The 19,010-nt window shown below is 36.0% G+C and overlaps 1 protein-coding gene across 5 annotated transcripts in view; it reads right to left on the bottom strand.

Annotated features, from left to right (window-relative positions):
• LOC150093195 (integrator complex subunit 4-like) overlaps positions 1 to 19,010 on the bottom strand; it is a 220,672-nt gene that overhangs the window by 39,606 nt on the left and 162,056 nt on the right. For all 5 annotated transcript variants that reach the window (XM_090413369.1, XM_090413370.1, XM_090413368.1 and 2 more), the window contains 2 exons: positions 15,072 to 15,165; positions 1,488 to 1,568 (listed from right to left, as the gene is read on the bottom strand). In XM_090413369.1, the coding sequence (XP_090269495.1) occupies positions 1,488 to 1,568; positions 15,072 to 15,165 (175 nt within the window). The remainder of the gene's footprint in view (positions 1 to 1,487; positions 1,569 to 15,071; positions 15,166 to 19,010) is intronic.

The following is a 19,010-nucleotide window of genomic DNA, read 5'->3' as shown; positions in this document are numbered from 1 at the left end:
GAGAAAGTGCAAAGGAGTGTGTCAAAATGATATCAGGATTGTGGAATAGATTATGAAGACAGACTGAGAATTTGTAGGCTGCAGACACTAGTAAACAGGAGAAAGAGGGGTGATATGATTGAGATGTATAAACTTCTGAAAGGGTCCTACAGGATTTCAGTTGAATTTCATGAAAAATTCCAGTTGATGGAATTTTTCATGTTATGGATGGGGAAAGGATGCAAAAGCATCCAGGGAAGTTGAGAATGAATGCTGTTGAGAAAGGGGTTAGAACTATATTTTTCTCTCACAGAGTAGTGTATGATTCGAATGGATTGCCATTAGATGTTGGGAGTGCAAGTAGCATGAATGAATTCAAGAACAGGTATGACAGCTGGTGCAAATAGCATGGCCTGTCTCGAGTTCCTGTCTCCCTGGAGGTCTCTCTTAATAATAATAATATATCGCACATGGCATTCCTGTTGAGTGTTTTCTGTGTTTTCTACCACCATGCTGTCACTGCTTGTTTTATTCATCTTTCAAAGTAATTACTCCATACATCAAGAATATCTTTATCCTGAGTTTTAGTGACCCCTTTATCATCTCCATTTCTGAGCTCTTTCAATGGCCTCCAGAATATTTTATCACCTTCCTGATATTTATATTCTACGGTCTTATCAAAGTCTTCTCATGACTTTTTGTTTAGCTAATTTTACACAATGCTTTGCTCTCTTACATTTTGCTCTGTACTCCCTAAGAGCACAAAGGTATTTTGATATGCTTTCTTCTTTTCCATGACTGTTCTGTAACTTCCTGAGTCCAACCATGGAAATCTGATTTTTGCAGATTACCTCACCATATGCCTCTCTGGATAAATCAATCAACCAGAGAGGCATATGGTTGATTGATTCATCCAGAGAGGATGAATCTTATAATGGTGTTCTCAGGAGTAAGAACAGCTAACATCCTTTGAGAAATCTTTTGCAATACTGTTTTTGAATTATAAATGAAAATGAAACTGAAGAACATTTAAAGTTTGTTTCTTGTTTTCAAACCATTAAAACTATTCAGAGCAGAGGAAACTAGTGGGAACGAATTAACACAGACAAGAATTGAAGCAGGCATCCACGTTTTCCTCTCAGAAGAAAAGGTGAGCCTGTATTGAGTGATATAGCAATTTCCCTGCCAAATGTACCAATGAAGTCATTATTTTCTTTTACTTAATTTCTCCAATTTCTAGCTTGCAGTATGAGTGATGTTTTCAGAATTGGATTGAATATCCAATAATTTTATTCTTTTAAAAGGTGCAGCTTTATGGCTGAGAATTTCTGGATTCTTATAATGGTGTTCTCAGGAGTAAGAACAGCTAACATCCTTCGAGAAATCTTTTGCAATACTGTTTTTGAATTATAAATGAAAATGAAATTGAAGAACATTTAAAATACAAAATAATATTCAATCTTTTGAAGTTTAAAAATTAGCTATTTCTAGTTAAAAAAAAATCTTACATGTTCCAGTGACGATTTTAAAGAGCTTCCTTGAAATGGACACAGAAGTGATGGATTTAGCCAGTTTTTATTTGAAAGTATCTAAAATAATCAGTGATATGAATTAATTCAGCAATTAAATCAAATTATTTGTTAGTAAGGAATGAATTAATATGAATAAATTCATACTGTAAAATAGTGGTATTCAACGAATTTTTAATGGAACTTCAACCATAATAAATTGTGGCATAAAAGTGATATTCGACTTTTTTTTTTTGAGCATGAGGCAGAGAGAAATGGAATGTATGTGCGAAAGCAATTAGAGATCATGTCACTCACATTCAGAATGGAGGGGGGGGAGAAGATGTATGCAGAGAAATCTGGCAATAAAATGGACATAAATATATAGGTTGACTCCCTGTAGTTATAACAGTGGTGTTTGATATAATGGGAGTTAACATCAACATATTTTTAGATTTGTTACAAAATTACTATAAAAAATGTCAAAATTTAACTATATAGTAATTTACCCACTTCTTCTACTGTACTGTAGTGGTATGGGATACCTAAGGTTAAATATTTAGACAATTTTCTTAATTTGGAGTTTCAAAGATAATACCAGTTTGCAACAAACAGCAAGGATGACCATCTGATGCACTATTTCTTGATTTAGATTTATTCAGTTTCATACGAGGAAAACAGTTTGATCACCGCTATTAGTAGATAATGCAACAGAAATTCAAACTAAAATAGACAGACTATTCATACTGCATACAAACCGATTTGTATTTAACACTCCTGTTAGTGTTACATAATTACAAACAACATGTTGCTATGGATGTTGGAAAACATGAATGGATGGACACTCTGCCTTTAATAGTTTCTTTTAATATAAAACGGGTGCTGTTTTTAAACCAATTCCTTATATATTCTTGAAAGCCAAATTAAAGTCATCAGTGGGCTGCATCCAACATTAGATTGGACATACTAACTACTGTGAAACAAGTTCATATTCAGGAGTTAAAAATGATAAAGCATGTAGACAGACTTATGTGTTTGTCGTACATGTTGTTTATTTTTTAACGGTATATATTAGAACACAGAAAAATAAGTAAACAATTAATTTATTACTGATATTTCGCTGGTGTTATGGTGCTCTGAAGATGCTATAACCAGCATCTTCAGAGCACAAAAACACAGTTTGTAACAATACGTGAGATTATAACAACATGGTGTAATTAATGGACTAGTTAAACAAAATTGTAGCAGCAACACAAAGACTAGTCCTGATTTTGGCACCCTCTATCCGAAAAAAAAAAAAAAAAAAAAAATTGCAGCTATCACATAAGACTAGAGTCCTGAACAGAGAAAAAAAAACCAGTACTAGTTTTTTCTTAAGATGACTGTCTCCCAGATTTTAGGCAAATTTATACAGCCATATTTGTTGAGATTTGGAGTGTGTTTTAGGGCTTCTGTTGCCTCTAAGAACAAATCTCTCCGACTTGTAAGAGCTTCTGTGCAGTACTTTTGTGTTCTTCCAGTTGATCCTGTGTGCAGGGATATCCAGAGCATGGTCTGCTAGGCCCGACTTACCATAGTGAAAATGCCGGATGTATCTTTTGTGTTTGCTGATGTGGATGTTCACAGGTCTTCCTGTTTGACCGTAGTAGGCTTGATTACATGAGCAGGGTACTTCGTAGACTCCTGGATGTGATAAAGGGGGGAATGCTGTCCCTGGGTGAGCGGATAAGGGTTGCTAATTTGCCACACAGTCTGAATGTGGTGTGTAGTTCATGTTAATTAAGAATTCTTGAAATCTTTTCGGATGTGCCATTAATGTATGGGATGGTGACTGTTTTGTTGTAGGTCTCTGTGGTGGATAGTGGGAGGGATTTCTTAGGAAGGTTTAGTATTTTGCTTATTTTATGGGATTATAGCCATTGGCCAAGAAGGTGTTGCGTAAGTGAGCCAGTTCAGCAGCAAGAGCATTGTCATTGGAACAGATTGCTCTCACTCCGTGGGTTAGCATTTTTAAAATGTCATATTGTTGAGAAGGGTGATGGTGTGATTGTTTGTGTAAATATCTCCCTGTATGTGGGGGTTTTCTAAAAACTGAAAATGATAAGGAACCATCTGGAAGACGTGTGATAAGTGTATCCAGGAAGGACAGACAGTTATTAGCTTCCAGTTCCACTGTAAAGTGGATTTTTGGATGTTAGCTATTTAAATGCGCTAAGAATGTTTCCAATGTCTCTGGGCCATGAGGCCAAATAGCAAGCACATCATCAACATAGCGTAGCCAAAGTGTTGGTTTGAGAGTGGCTGTATTGATTGCTAGTTTTTCCAGGTGTTCTATGTAAAAGTTGGCTGGGGGGGGGGTGAGCCCATGGCTGTCCCATCTATTTGTTTGTATATTTTCTCTTTCGTTGTGAAATATCCTGCATGTATTGTGAATTTGAATAGTTCAAATATATTGGGGAGGGAGTGTGACTTCAGTAGATTGAGGGTTTCTATTAGTGGCACATTTGTGAATAGCGAGGTGATATCAAAGCTTACTATTAAGTCTAAGCTTTTTAGGGTATGGTGTTGTAAGAAGATGCTTTTTAGGTGGGCTGAATTTTTGACAAAGGAGGGAGAATTGTTTGTGAGAGTGGCTAGTAGCTTAGCTAAATGTCTAGCCAGTTTGTATGTGGGACTATTTATACTGTCCACAATTGGGCGTAAGGGTGTACCTTGTTTGTGAATTTTTGGTGCTCCATAAATCCCAGGTGTTTTAACATGGAAGGGCTTGAGTTTGTTTACTGTCTTTGGGCCAGGACGTGACTTTTTTTCAATAATTTACGTGCCTTATTCTTTTGTGTGTGTTGGTGGGATTGCGATCTATAATTTTGTATGTCAACTGATCTTGTAACAGCGTGTGCATTTTGTTTTCATATTCTGTTGTGTCCATCACCACAGTTGCATTCCCTTTGTCTGCGTTTGTTATGATAATCTGGCTATTATTCTGTAGCTCTTTTACAGCAATGATTTCCTTATGCGGGATATTATTTTTGGGAGGCTTAGACTTGATTAGGATGTTGGCTATTGTTGGAGGCAGGTCGTATATTCCCCGTTCGATGGATGCCATTATTTCGGCTTTTGGAACTTGTTTGGGAGTCACGGCAAAATTGTGCCCTCGACTTAAAGCACTAGTGGCTTCTTTGCTTAAGGTGAACGACGATAAATTCACGATGAGGAGGTCTTGTTGTAATTGCGATCATTGTATAGTATTGCGTTGTTGGAGATTTTCAAACTTATTTTGGTGCTGGTTTTTGAGTATGTTGAATTCTTTTTTAGCCGTTGCGTCGGTGATGTTATCTAGGATTGCCCATAGTTCCATATTCAGAATATTATATAGTGATTCACAGAGTGCATTGATGGTTGAATTTGATTTTGCTAATTCCAGACAAGTGGTGTTAATCTAGTGTAACAGCACTACACTGGCTCATTTATAAATGCATTGGGCTTTGGCCGAGTGGAACTTGTTTTTGATTTTAACACAGTTCGGTATTAAATTGGTGTCTCGGCACCTCTTTAAGAAGGCTAACCTGTTCAGTTGCCGCACCAATTTTAACTTCCACTTACCAAATTGTCATGTCTTATGTACGATATCGTCTCCGTGATCAGACTTATGTGTTCGTCGTACATGTTGTTTATTTTTTAACGGTATATATTAGAACACAGAAAAATAAGTAAATAATTAATTTATTAACTTATTGCTGATATTTCACTGGTGTTATAACCATCACTTTCAGAGCACAAAAACACAGTTTGTCACAATACGCAAGACGTCTTCCAGATGGTTCCTTATCATTTTCAGTTTTTAGAAAACCCACACATACAGGGAGATATTTACACAAACAATCACACCATCACCCTTCTCAACAATATGGCATTTTAAAAACGCTAACCCACAGAGCGAGAACAATCTGTTCCAATGACAATGCTCTTGCTGCTGAACTGGCTCACTTATGCAACACCTTCTTGGCCAATGGTTATAATCCCCCCATAAGATAAACAAAATATTAAACGTTCCTAAGAAATCCCTCCCACTATCCACCACAGAGACCTACAACAAAACAGTCACCATCCCATACATTAATGGCACATCCGAAAAGATTTCAAGAATTCTTAATTAACATGAACTACACACCACATTCAGACTGTGTGGCAAATTAGCAACCCTTATCCGCTCACCCAGGGACAGCATTCCCCCCTTTATCACATCCAGGAGTCTACGAAGTACCCTGCTCATGTAATCAAGCCTACTACGGTCAAACAGGAAGACATGTGAACATCCACATCAGCAAACACAAAAGATACATCCGGCATTTTCACTATGGTAAGTCGGGCCTAGCAGACCATGCTCTGGATATCCCTGCACACAGGATCAACTGGAAGAACACAAAAGTACTGCACAGAAGCTCTTACAAGTCGGAGAGATTTGTTCTTAGAGGCAACAGAAGCCCTAAAACACACTCCAAATCTCAACAAATATGGCTGTATAAATTTGCCTAAAATCTGGGAGACAGTCATCTTAAGAAAAAACTAGTACTGGTTTTTTTTTCTCTGTTCAGGACTCTAGTCTTATGTGATAGCTGCAATTTTTTTTTTTTTTTTTTTTTCGGATAGAGGGTGCCAAAATCAGGACTAGTCTTTGTGTTGCTGCTACAATTTTGTTTAACTAGTCCATTAATTACACCATGTTGTTATAATCTCACGTATTGTTACAAACTGTGTTTTTGTGCTCTGAAGATGCTGGTTATAACACCAGCGAAATATCAGCAATAAGTTAATAAATTAATTATTTACTTATTTTTCTGTGTTCTAATATATACCATTAAAAAATAAACACATGATAAAGCATATTTACACATAAATCAAGTTGCCAGTTTGGTTAGCTAAGTGGATAGCATCTCTGCTTTTCAAGCAATAGACTATAGGTTCAATCCCACTGTAGTATAGCTGTTTGTAAGTCTTTAGGCAGTAGATGATTTCTATCATTCAGTGTCTGGCATCCTGCTTATTGGCAGCTTGAAGTAGCTTGAAAAAATTCTATGCTTGGTCTCCAGAGCAAGGTTTCCAAATTATCTGAGACTCATCCTATCCACTCTTTCAATCTTTCAACCAGAAAAAGAGAAAAGAAAGAAATACCTTTGTCTTAATCTCAAAAGAAAATCTAATAGAGCAGTAAAACTTACTTTTACAGAAAATATTTGCATGCTCATAAATACTTTCATTCAATGCCACCTTTCTGGTCTACTGAAAATGGATGACAGATGGCTGTTCTGGATAGATAGTAAACACAGGAATGAAAACTATTCAAATAAACCAAACTCTGTATACAAAAAGTGATATTTTATCTGTGGAAAAATCTTGGTGAAAACCCTCAAATCACAAGTATGGAAAATTACTTTGGGAAAATGACTATAGAATGTGGAACCCAATGTAACTTCTCTGCAGTTAGTCGCTAAATAAAATTATAGCCACTAGGTGGAAACTGAGCCAATTCTTGTACCCCCCCCATTTTTTTTTTTCTTTTTCCATCCTTCATCTTTTGTACCATTTCTATTATATGTTATTCATATTTCTTAATTTTACTGCATACATCTTTTCAATTTATATAGTAGTTGTACACTGTCAGTCTCATTACTGGGTAAAGAGAAATTCATTAGCAGTGTATAAATTGCTGCAAAATTTACATACTTGTGCATACTTAGCATAGAATATCCGTATGCACTGTGCTGTGGATAATGTTGCTGGATTACTTAAAATTGTTACATGACAGATCTCTATGACAAATAAACAGAGTGAAACTCACAAGTATACATGCAGAGTGGTGCCTTACAGCATAAAATTTTGCATGCACTGTGGAGACAAGCAATTGAAGTGATATGTTAAGTTGTGCAGATTTTGTTTTGGAGTATTTGAATTGATTAAATAGTGAACATTAGCCAAAAAACTTCAGTTTACCTATCTATAGCAGGCTTTGTTGTTCATTGTGAATTACAGAAGATCAACATAATGTTGAAAGCTTTATCAAAATCAGCATCCACTGTAACATTCAGTATCCAAGACATTTTCTTTCAATTTTTTTTGGAACCACAGGTAAAGATAATTCAGATAATTTGTTGAGTATGACTAACATACAATAACTTTTTTTGCTTCTCCTTCTGTCTGCAGTGATTCAACTAAACTTAGTAGTATATGGCATTTTAATATGTCTTCTTATAGGCCAAGATCTACTGTCAAAAAATGTATATGGAAATTATTATACAGCTCTGTATTTCTCTATTATAACCTTTTTAACTTTTACATTTAGTGATCTCTTAATATCCGAACTTCAGATGAAGAGATCTTCAATTAACAGAACCTTGAATGTGTTGGTGTAACAAATGACTTCTGGTACATGCATACTTATGTCATTTGCATTCTTACATAGAATATGTTGGGAATATGTGATCTGATAATTACAGCATCATGCAATTATACTTTCAGTTACCCAACTGGTGTGTGTGTGTGTGTGTGTGTGTGTGTGTGTGTGTGTGTGTGTGTGTGTGTGTGTGTGTGTGTGTGTGTGTGTGTGTGTGTGTGAGAGAGAGAGAGAGAGAGAGAGTGTATATATATATATATATATATATATTTGCTCGCTTCTCTTACACATTCCAAGTGGCCAAAACTCCTAAATTTAAAACTCCAAATCTAGCTTGAACACATGTTCGTCTCAGAATATCTCATATATAGTCATAAATAATCTTAATATCCAATTAAACCCTTTAAGAGATTGAATCTTAAAAACTTTTTAACCAAAATAAAAATCTTTAATTTACAAAAGTAACAGAAATATATACAGCACCAAATCAACTATTTAACTATGCAAGCACCAATATATTCTCCAAACTACAACTTCAAACAACATGAAAAAGACTCTTGTTACACAGCCTTTCTTCAATTACATTAGCCAGCAGTTATCATCCAATATGGAAAAAATTTCTGGAACCTTAGTCTCTTGCTTCCTATAGAAGTTTTATTCTTTTTATTGAGTTCACATAGGAGAAAGACTAGCACAAAACAAAGGTGCTCTCTATATGACAGCAACTCAAGTGAAAATTCTTGCATCTTAAAAGCACAGAACACTAAAGAAAAAATATCTCGACTTCAATCAATGCACCTCTATAACTTCACTTTCTATATGAAAGTAACAGCAAGTTCCACTGAATAAACTACTAAAAACCATAGCATCACTAGAATGAATTAACTTTCTATGTGAAAGTCACCACATTCTTCTTCAAATCTTATCGACAGTTTTAATACTTCAGAATGACTCTGCCTTCTATATGAAAGCATCTGAAGAAACAACGAGAACAAAAACTGAGACTCCTATATAAAACAAGTTGACTGGGCCCATTTCTATATGATCTTGCCAACAATATCATATAGAAATTTGATTTCAGCCTTAACTGAAATAAATTCTATATGGATTAATAACTATAAAAACTTTTACTTATCTCATCATACAAGGATATCCTTTCTCAGTCTTCTATTTCTAGTTTTTGTTCTAATTTCTGTCCAGTTTTCATATATCAAAGACAGAAAAGCTACAGTTTCCTCTTGCTGTATTAGCCTCCTACTTAGTGATACCATTTTTTGAAAACAAAAAACCAGGACACAATAAATTTTGTAGAATTAAGGGTTAAGAGAAATAAATAGCGATATAAAAACAATTTAGCACCTGACGTGTGAAGCTCAGTTTACATAGCGTACGATATCCGACGGTCCGAAATGTTTCTCATTGGTTGAAAGAAAATGAACTATCGTGGCGTGTTAATATTCAAAAACTTGTCGACCAATGAACCTCAGTTCAGACTGTCAGATATTGTATGCTATCCGAACTAAGCTTGAGACAAAAGATTGCTAAAAATTTAAGGCCGACCAGACAAACGAAATAGATGCTGTGGTTGAGATTAGTTAAACATACAGTTGGACGACTGTCTCCCTCATTCTGACATTCTTTTCTCCTGCTGAATGAAATGTATGGAACTAAATCGTTTTCCCAAAATTCTAACACTCTGGTAATTCACCGAACTACAAAATAAATATGTCTCTGCTTTTTGTTTTGTAAACATACATTTTTAAAAGCACCCAAAATTATTATGACTTGTACTTATTCTTATTAGAAATGTTAATATTTTTATATTCTAAAAAATCCAGGACATTTAGCGTCCTGAACTAAACATATCTAATGGACTCTCCCGGCAAACCGGGACGTATGGGATCCCTATTCCTACTCCATGGACAGCTGAATGCTTACCGACATTCAAATCAGCATCCATCCTAGACGGATGGATGCTGATCTGCCTGTCTGTCCAAAGTACGCCAGCTTACAGGAACAGGGTACTTTGTAAACTCCAGGCAGAGAGAGAGGAGGGAGCTGATCTTTCGTAGAACGGATAAGGGTAGCCAGTTTGCTGTGGGGCTTATATGCTGTGTGTAGATTGTACTGTTTTAGTATCTTGGCTATTTTTTCAGATGTGCCACGGATGTAGGGTATGGTGATGGCATTTTTAAAATCTTGTTGATGAGAAGGAAGGGGAATGGGGGAGAAGTTGATTATTTTTTTGATACTGTGATCGCTGTAGCCACTGGAGAGGAAAGTGCTGTGTATGTGGTTAAGCTCATTAGTGAGGGCAGTTCCACTGGAACAAAGATTGTGGGCTCTCTTGGTACTAAGATACTAAAACAGTACAATCTACACACAGCATATAAGCCCCACCGCAAACTGGCTACCCTTATCCGTTCTACGAAAGATCAGCTCCCTCCTCTCTCTCTCTGCCTGGAGTTTACAAAGTACCCTGTTCCTGTAAGCTGGCGTACTTTGGACAGACAGGCAGATCAGCATCCATCCGTCTAGAGGAACACAAGTCTTACATCTTCAAACACAACTATGGCCATTCAGGCTTGGCTGACCATGTTTTGGACACCACCCACAGAGTATCATGGAAGAAAACCACCATGCTCCACCACAGCAAATTCAAGAAAGAGAGACTTTTCTTAGAAGCAGCAGCAGCTCTCAAAAACCAACCAAATCTCAATAAATATGGTTGCATTAAGCTTCCTAAGATTTGGGAAACACCAGAGTTCCCACCTTACATTCCAGGCCACCTACTACTGCCCTTGGAGGGCGCTCTACCTAGATAGGACTTTAGTGTCACCCACGTGGTTGGGCTTAGTATTGTTTGTTATTTGTGCATATGTTACATTAATTGTTTTTGTAATCCCCGTAGATGTCCTAGTGACTAGGACGAAATATAGGAAGTATTAAATTCTATTTTAATTCTTTTTGAGTGTTGTAAAAAAAAAAATCCATTAAGCCTCCAACATGATGTCCTCACAGCACTTAAGCCTCTACACACGTACTTCTACCTTAGTAGAACCTTCTGTGGGACCATAGGCACAAATAAGTCTCATTGTCCAGTTGCCAATTCTCATATTTGCCCACATCACTCTACTTGACACTGTCTGCCATTCAAGAAGATGAGCCTCGTATTTTGTGTTGAATACTATGGTTACTCCTTCTTTTCCTTGATTGTCATTGCCTGAATATAACATTTTGTATTTATTGCTCAGAAAGATCTCATCAGTTTTTGTCTTTTTTTTTTTTGTTTTGTTTTAGTCATCCCTATTATGTCGATCTGGTACTTATCTAGTTCCTCAGCTAGCTCCAATTCTTTGCCATTCAAGCTTCTTATGTTGATAGTACTGATCTTTTAACTCTGGTGATGTTTTCAGTTGGGGTGTGTTTTCAGATTTGTTCCAGTAGCTGACTTTTCGCTGTTCGCCCTGGTTCCCTGGCGAAAACAACAATGGCCTTGTTTAACCGGGCGACGCCCCAGCCGGCATGAAATTTTGTCATGTTGTACCATCATTTTGTATATTGGTTTAAGCCAATAAGAATACAATTTGGTCGGCTAAATCCCAAATTGCAGGCCCATCGTTGTTTGTTCGGTATCCAGGTAGATACCCAACAGGGGACACCATGAGAAGGTGAATATTGGACATTAGGTCAGAAGCCCTGGTCGGTTCTCCGCATTCCTTTAAAAGCTATGTGAAGGTCTCCTCTCAGTTATACAGCTTTGACCCTTAAGCACCCCTGTAAATTTATCTAATTTAAAATATTGTTTCTTTTGAATGTAAGTCAATTATCAAAACAAATAGTATATCTAAATGGTGCATATGTGTGTGTGTGTGTGTGTGTGTGTGTGTGTGTGTGTACACATACACACACTTGATACAACTGTATAGCTCAGTGGAAGTGGCGTGTGCCATTCACAGCGCTAGACCGCCTGAAGAAGGTGCATTGGAAGTTCAATTCTATTTACTATCTAGAGGAACTTTTAGGTGGTGAGCCTGTGTTTGGAGAGCTCTGAAAGCTCAGGTGTTAAGTTTAGAAAAATGCAATATTAATTAAAGATTGTGTTAGAATTCGATTGTATTGTGGTGTTAATTAGATTTAAGTTAAAAGTTTAATTTTAAACGTAGTTAATATAGCATGGTAAGTTGCACATGGCACTAATGTGAAGCAGAACAATGGGATCCAAGGCATCACTGTTTAAAGAATTCAACCAAAGGGACCTTGTACAGTGAAATGTCTTTGAGATGTAAGCATTATCAAAGGCAAATGCTTAATAACATCATCCAAAGCCTTATATAGTCTACTGCTAAGATGTTTTGCAGCTAAGTGCTGTCTATGAAGAATACAGTGAATTGTAAAGATATTTGGAACTGCTTCTTTTAAATGTGTTATAAATCCACAGTGATAACCATTCATAGCTAGTGCTCCATCGGTTGCACACACAATAATATTTGCAAGAGGTATATTTTTAACATTAAAAAGTCTTTAACAACCTTAAAAATTGTAAAATCTTTCGTGTCAATTTTCAGTTGTTCTGCAAATAGAAATTCTTCAATAATTTCTTCATGAGTATTTATATAATGCATGTAGGCCATTACAAAGCTTCGTTGTCACATAAAGTTGTCTCATTGAGTTCCAAAGAAAATTCTATGGTTTTAAATCCAAGTTTTTTTCCTATGTCCTTTGCCATTTCATCAATTCTTGTTGATACTGAACTAATTGCTGAGAAGAATTGATGACGTTATATTACTTTTACCTGGGCCAATCATCGTATCGAAAACTTCATTTATAGCTGCTAAGATGAGAGTTTTGCCAATAATATGTGGCTTTCCACATTTGGCAATTAATTTTGAAAGTTTGTAAGACACGACAAGTCTCTTCTCTTGTTGGTTACTTTGTTGTGCAACTAACTCTTTCAGTTCAGGACGATCTTTAAATTTATTAAAGATTCATTCCTTGAGAAAATTTTTTTCACATATTAAGCATATTGGTAACTGTTCATTATTTATAGACAGAATAGCTCCATATTTTAAATATTCACTTGAATATTGATGACACTTTTTTTGTTCACACACTTTAATGGGCTGCAGTGCTACACAATATCAACAAAGTGGACCACATGATACCATGGGCTAGATGTAAAAAGCTAGATGTTAAAGCAGTTCTGCCCCTACATCTTCTAACATCTGAACATTGTAGTAGTCAGTAACAGATTCCTGAACTGATTGATTGGTTGATTAGGGGTTTATTGGCACAAGGACAACAAAAGTCATACTGCACCAAACTAAAGGTTATAGCAGTACTCAAGACAGAGTCCTGACTTAAACCTGATAGAACATCTGTGAATAGAATAAAGAATTTAAATATAGCCAAAGTGGCAAAGGCTGACCTCTTCATCTGTGGAACTTACTGCTGATTTAACAGAGGAGGGATATAACACAAATCACCTATTTTCTGTCAGAAAAGTGGCATACTATCTTCAAAGTCCAGTCATTGAATACCAGTATTTTTTGGTAACTTTAATAAAGAAGCAATTGAACATCTTTTGCTTCACACTGAAGTCAGATGGCTCTCAAATGGAAACTGTCTGTGACACTTTAATGATCTCTACGATACTGTTTTGAAATTTCTTAATTCACATGATGAGAACATGTGTAATGTAAAAAAAGGAAAAGGTTGACATCACATATCTTTCTGATATTTTCACCAAATTAAACGAAGTTAACACTGAATTGCAGGGAAGCAACATGGATCTTATTAAAGCAAAGGGAATTATAAATGCTTTTATTAGAAAATTAACATTCTACAGCAGAGCATTGCAAGACAAGATTTTCTGCAGTTCTCAAGTCTACAAATAATAGATGATTTAATATTAGATACAGATTTGAATTGTTATTGTTCCCATCTTCTGACACTGAAAGAAGACTTGATGATCAGATTCAAAGACTCTGATGAGCTTAAAATACCCAATTGGGTCATAAATCCATTTCTTTCTGAGGCCACTTCTGTTCATCCAAATTTGTGTGAAGAATTTATTGACTTAGAAATGTATTTTATTTACTGTATTTAATAAGCTAATCATTAATGAGTAGCCATTAATGATTGGTTTATTAAATATAGTAAATTTACATCTTTTATGAATAATTAATTTATATCAAAGTTATTAATTTTTAATTAACTGAATAAAATATGTTGATGGTAATTTAGGTTTGCCTAATAATATATTACAATTGAGTCATTAACTTAGTGTAAAACTGAGCAAGGGGCAACAGGCCATACAAATAGTTGAAAGGGATGCCAGGCAAAATAAGATTAAGAACCACTGGTTTAGAGCATCTACTGTATACAGACAGTACAATCACTTGAACTCATGCAAATGGTAACTGATTTTTGTAGCTATGTGGATTTAAGCAAATTAATTTAGAATTTGTGGCCAGTGACCAATGTTCCCTCTAATGTACACATTAGTGGGAACACTGGTCACAAGTTTCATGTGTGTTTGAATAACATAGTGTGCAAATTTCCAGTTTCAGACTAAAAGTGTGCACTAATGAAATATTTCTCATATTAATGATGTCCTTTCTTCCCCTAGCTGTAACCTGTAAAAGTGTGATCACTAAATTAATTCACTTAAATCTGCATAACTACAAAAATCCATCACCATTAGCACAAGTTCAAATGACTGTACTATCTAGACAGTAGACACTCTAAACAAATATACTTTTGCAACTTGCTGACATCAGCATCAGTTTGCTCCATGGCACAGGCTAAAAGTAACTAATTAGAGGATGCATTAAGTTTTAGAATAATATTAGAGTGGAGACATTGGAGAAATTATTAAATAAAACAAATGACAAGCATGATTTATCACATAATTTGTTTTTATAGTACATTGAAAAATTACTGCCTGTCAGTTAGAAATTCTGAAAAGAAAAATTTTGTATGTGCTCACTTTTTGATCGATGTGCATGCATACAAGTGCACACAGCTTAGATAGAACATTGCTTGTGACTTTTGCTATTGTGAGCACAGGCTGTCAGACTCAATGTGTCGCACACATTGAGCCTGAGACTGGGAACTTGTGCAGAAAATATTTTTAATGTGCACATGGGGCAGCAAAAATGACAGTAGTTATTGCTCTTAAAGATACTTACTTTAGCTAACAGCAGCTGGCACTGAATATAGAGGCTTCCACAATTTGCTGCTGCAGACAGTTCAGGTTCAATTTGAGACAACCTTTGTAAATCCCTAAGAACAAAAGCCTGCATTAATAGAATGAAGCAAAAAATAAAAATAAATAAAATAAAATAAAAATTTTATAGAATCTAAAAATTGTAAATTTATGAAAATAGTAGGGCTTGACTATTTCAAAGTTCAAATGACCAAAACTGGCTCTGAATTAAATGAATTTGAATTATATAAACTTTCAATAAAATTCATTGCATCTACCTTTCTAACCCCTCCCTCCAATTTTCCATAAAAAAAAAAAAATCCTACTGAAAGAAAAAAAGCAGTATTTATTGGACCCACAATCATTTATAAATCATTTCTTAAATCCATGTCTGTTTAAAAAAAAAAAAAAACTGTCTCTGAGAGATTTATTTCCACTCAGAAAAAAATACTTCTGCATAGTTGATGGTATTGTTCTGTATCTGTGATAAGTTAAGGATACATTATCAGTTCTGAATATAACTATGTTAGCACTGCAGTAGCTACAAGTCTATACCTGCAAGTATATATAGATTGCTTCTTCATTTGAAAAAAAAAAGTACATATTTTTTCTGTAATTGATGTACCATAAACCCCCACACTTCATGAGATTTATGACTTATTTCTAAACAGGTAACCATACTGACATCAATATGGATGAAATATATCTCTCCTCATACACTTTGCCTCCATCATATGTTTCAATGTAATATCAAAAGGTATTACAATTTTAATATGCATTTCACATCGATGATAACTTTGTACCATATATTGTAAAATCTTGTATAGACAAAATTTTTTAGATTACATTCTTCCTATACTGATTTTACTCAGGAATTCAAATTAATTTAACATACTTGTAATTTTGATTATATTTAACTAATGACTTGCTGTACAACAACAAAGGACAAAGAAAAAAAATGTCTGAATGAACTGTAACCATAGATTGTTAAGACAAAAAAAATCCCAGACGGGATTAAGAATAAGACCTAAGGCCACTGCACACACACGAAGGTCAAGAATGTATGGAGTTTCCTGCCTTAACGCAGCGACTTAAAAGGCGGGGGAAAAATACCTCTATGAATACCCAGGGGAATAAAAAAGTAGCAAGAATCAAGGTCGATTGAGCAGCATAAAAGGGGAGACATTGAGAGAGTGGAGGAGACGAACACAGGAGGATTTTTTGAGGAAGGTCAGTCGTCACGAAGAGGGTTCGTTTCAGAGAAAGTGAGTCAAGTTAGCTAGAAGACTGCTTAGGAGGAGGAGTTGTTTCGATGGTCGTCGCTGGATAAGTTCGTTTATACCCAGTTTCTGTTCTGGCTCCCAGTTTGAGTATGTCCTGCTGATTCTAGGTCAAGGGGCCCCGTTCCAGCCAACGGATGCCCGAAGATGCTAGATGGGTCGTTTATGCAGTGTAGAAAGTAAGTTCTGGATTTCCAGCCACCAAGGTTCCTGATGATCTCTGCCTGTGGAAGTGCCCTCGTCGATATTGGAAAATAGTGCCCAAGTGTGTAAGCAATATTAGAAGGAAGAAGATGATAATGACCTCAAGGGTCTACTGATGTGGACTAGATGAATAAATACCACACAAGGTCTATTATATGTGATTTAACTAGAGGCAGAAATTGTAGCAGAGATTGCTCTAGCTTTTTTTTTTTTTTTTTTTTGTTAGTATTACTTCAGGACTGAAGGCACTTAGCTAACCATTGAGAAATAACTTGCTTAGCTGTGTGAAATAAATTAGCGCTGTTACAAGGTGAAAGGTAATGAGCGTAATGTTATTTATTGTCTAAGCTACCTTTGGGTTTGGTATAGTATGCGTATGTCTGTTATGTTGTATGACTTAAGTATAGGCACAAATATTACCTTAGCCTGTTTATTTAAAGGAGAATTGTTGAACTAGATTGATAATTTAAGATCTAAGTTTTACCTTATCCATTCCAGGGTCGTTTTCCATAGATTCATTCCGATTACCTTTTTCTGTCAGCTTAAAAGTAGAATTATGTTCTCCATGTCAGGTGACTAGCCTGACGATGGAATAGTTCAGTGGTAGGTCTGCTACCTTAAGGCTTCTGAACTAGCCCCTCTTCCAAATTTAAACCCATAGGAGGAATAGGGTATATTGAAGGGGAAAGAGTAGATTATAGTGGAATAGAATAGAATTATAGTAAAGGTTTATAAAGGGGACATAGTTGTAAGGCCAGAAATGGAAAGACCCCCATGGACCTCGTCTACTCTAATAGCATAAGGGTCATAAAATAAGACCTTATAGGAAAGATTAATGTGAGTGAATCTTTCTCAGAGTAGAAAAAGAGGATAGATCCAGCTAGAGGGTCCACAGGAGTGCCACTTCACTTACAATCAAGATGATTACCCTTATAGATGTGTTGGTCCATGAGTCTTGATTCAGTATATTCAAGCCACCCCACCATACACACACACACGGTGGGCTCCCCTATCCGCAACCCAGGAGACACGCTCTCTAGGGATTACAGCGTGCCCCTGATGGATGACCCTAAAAACTATAGAGGTATAAGTATACTAAATTCCTGTTACAAAATATATAGCAGAATTTTAAATAGCAAACTAATGAAATATTCCGAAAACTTTATTTTTGAAGTACAGAATAGATTAAGGAAATGATAATCACGTATAGACCAGGCCTTCTGCCTAAAATTAATAACAGAGAAAAGAAGAGAATACAATTTAGAAACACATATTGCATTTATTGACTTTGAAAAAGCATTTGACAAAGTTAAAAGAAGTATTTTATTTAACATATTAAAAGAAAGACAAGGGGTACTTAAGGGTCAAAGCTGTATAGCTGAGAGGAGACCTCCACAAAGACTTTAAAGGAATGCAGAGAACCGACCTGGGCTTCTGACCTAATGTCCAATCCTCACCTTCTCGTGGAGCACCCTGTTCGGTATCTACCTGGATACTGAACGAACGAGGATGGGCTGGCAATTTGGGATTTAGCTGACCAAATTGTATTCCTATTGGTTAAACCAAAATACAAAATGATGGTACAACATGACAAAATTTCATGCCGGCTGGGCCTTGCCCGGTTAAACAAGGCCCCCGTTGTTTTCGCCAGGAAACCAGGGCGAACAGCGAAAAGTCAGCTACTGGAACAAATCTGAAAACACACCCCAACTCAACATCACCAGAGTTAAAGATCGGTACTATCAACATAAGAAACCTGAATGGCAAAGAAATGGAGCTAGCGGGGGAATTACATAAGTACCAGATCGACATAATAAGAGTGACTGAAACAAAAAAGACAAAAACTGGCGAGATATTTCTGAGCAATAAATACAAAATGTTATATTCAGGCAATGACAATCATGGAAAAGAAGGATTAGCCATAGTATTCAACGCAAAATATGAGGCTCATCTTATTGAATGGCAGGCAATGTCAAGTAGAGTGATGTGGGCAAATATCAGAATGGGGAAGTGGACAATGAGACTTATTTGTGCCTATGGTCCCACAGAAGGTTCTACTAAGGTAGAAGTGGAGGAATTTTTTGAGGCTCTAGAGAAAGCTACTGACACAATGAAAAAGGAAAAGTTGGTCCTTATTGGGGATCTAAATATCAGATTAGGAAGTGATTGTCAGACATACAAAAATGTTTTGGGAAAATTTAGAGAAAAGAGCAAAACTAATAATAATGGCAAATATCTGTTGGATTTCTGCTCAGGACATGGACTGGTTATTACTAATACCATGTTCCAACATAAAAATGTGCACAAATTCACATGGAGAGAAGAGACAAGGAATAAGAAAAGTCTCATTGACTATGTTATTGTTGATAGTGATGTTTTTTCCCTGGTGCAGGACACCAGAGTGTACAGAGGTTTTGAAATTAGAAGTGATCACTATT

The sequence above is a fragment of the Typopeltis vanoorti genome, chromosome 24, assembly GCF_054136105.1.
Source record: "Typopeltis vanoorti isolate ZY-2024b chromosome 24, IOZ_Tvanoo_1.0, whole genome shotgun sequence".
Taxonomy (NCBI): domain Eukaryota; kingdom Metazoa; phylum Arthropoda; class Arachnida; order Uropygi; family Thelyphonidae; genus Typopeltis; species Typopeltis vanoorti.
The sequence above is the reverse complement of the archived record's forward strand: the minus strand, read 5'-3'. Positions and strand labels throughout refer to the sequence as shown.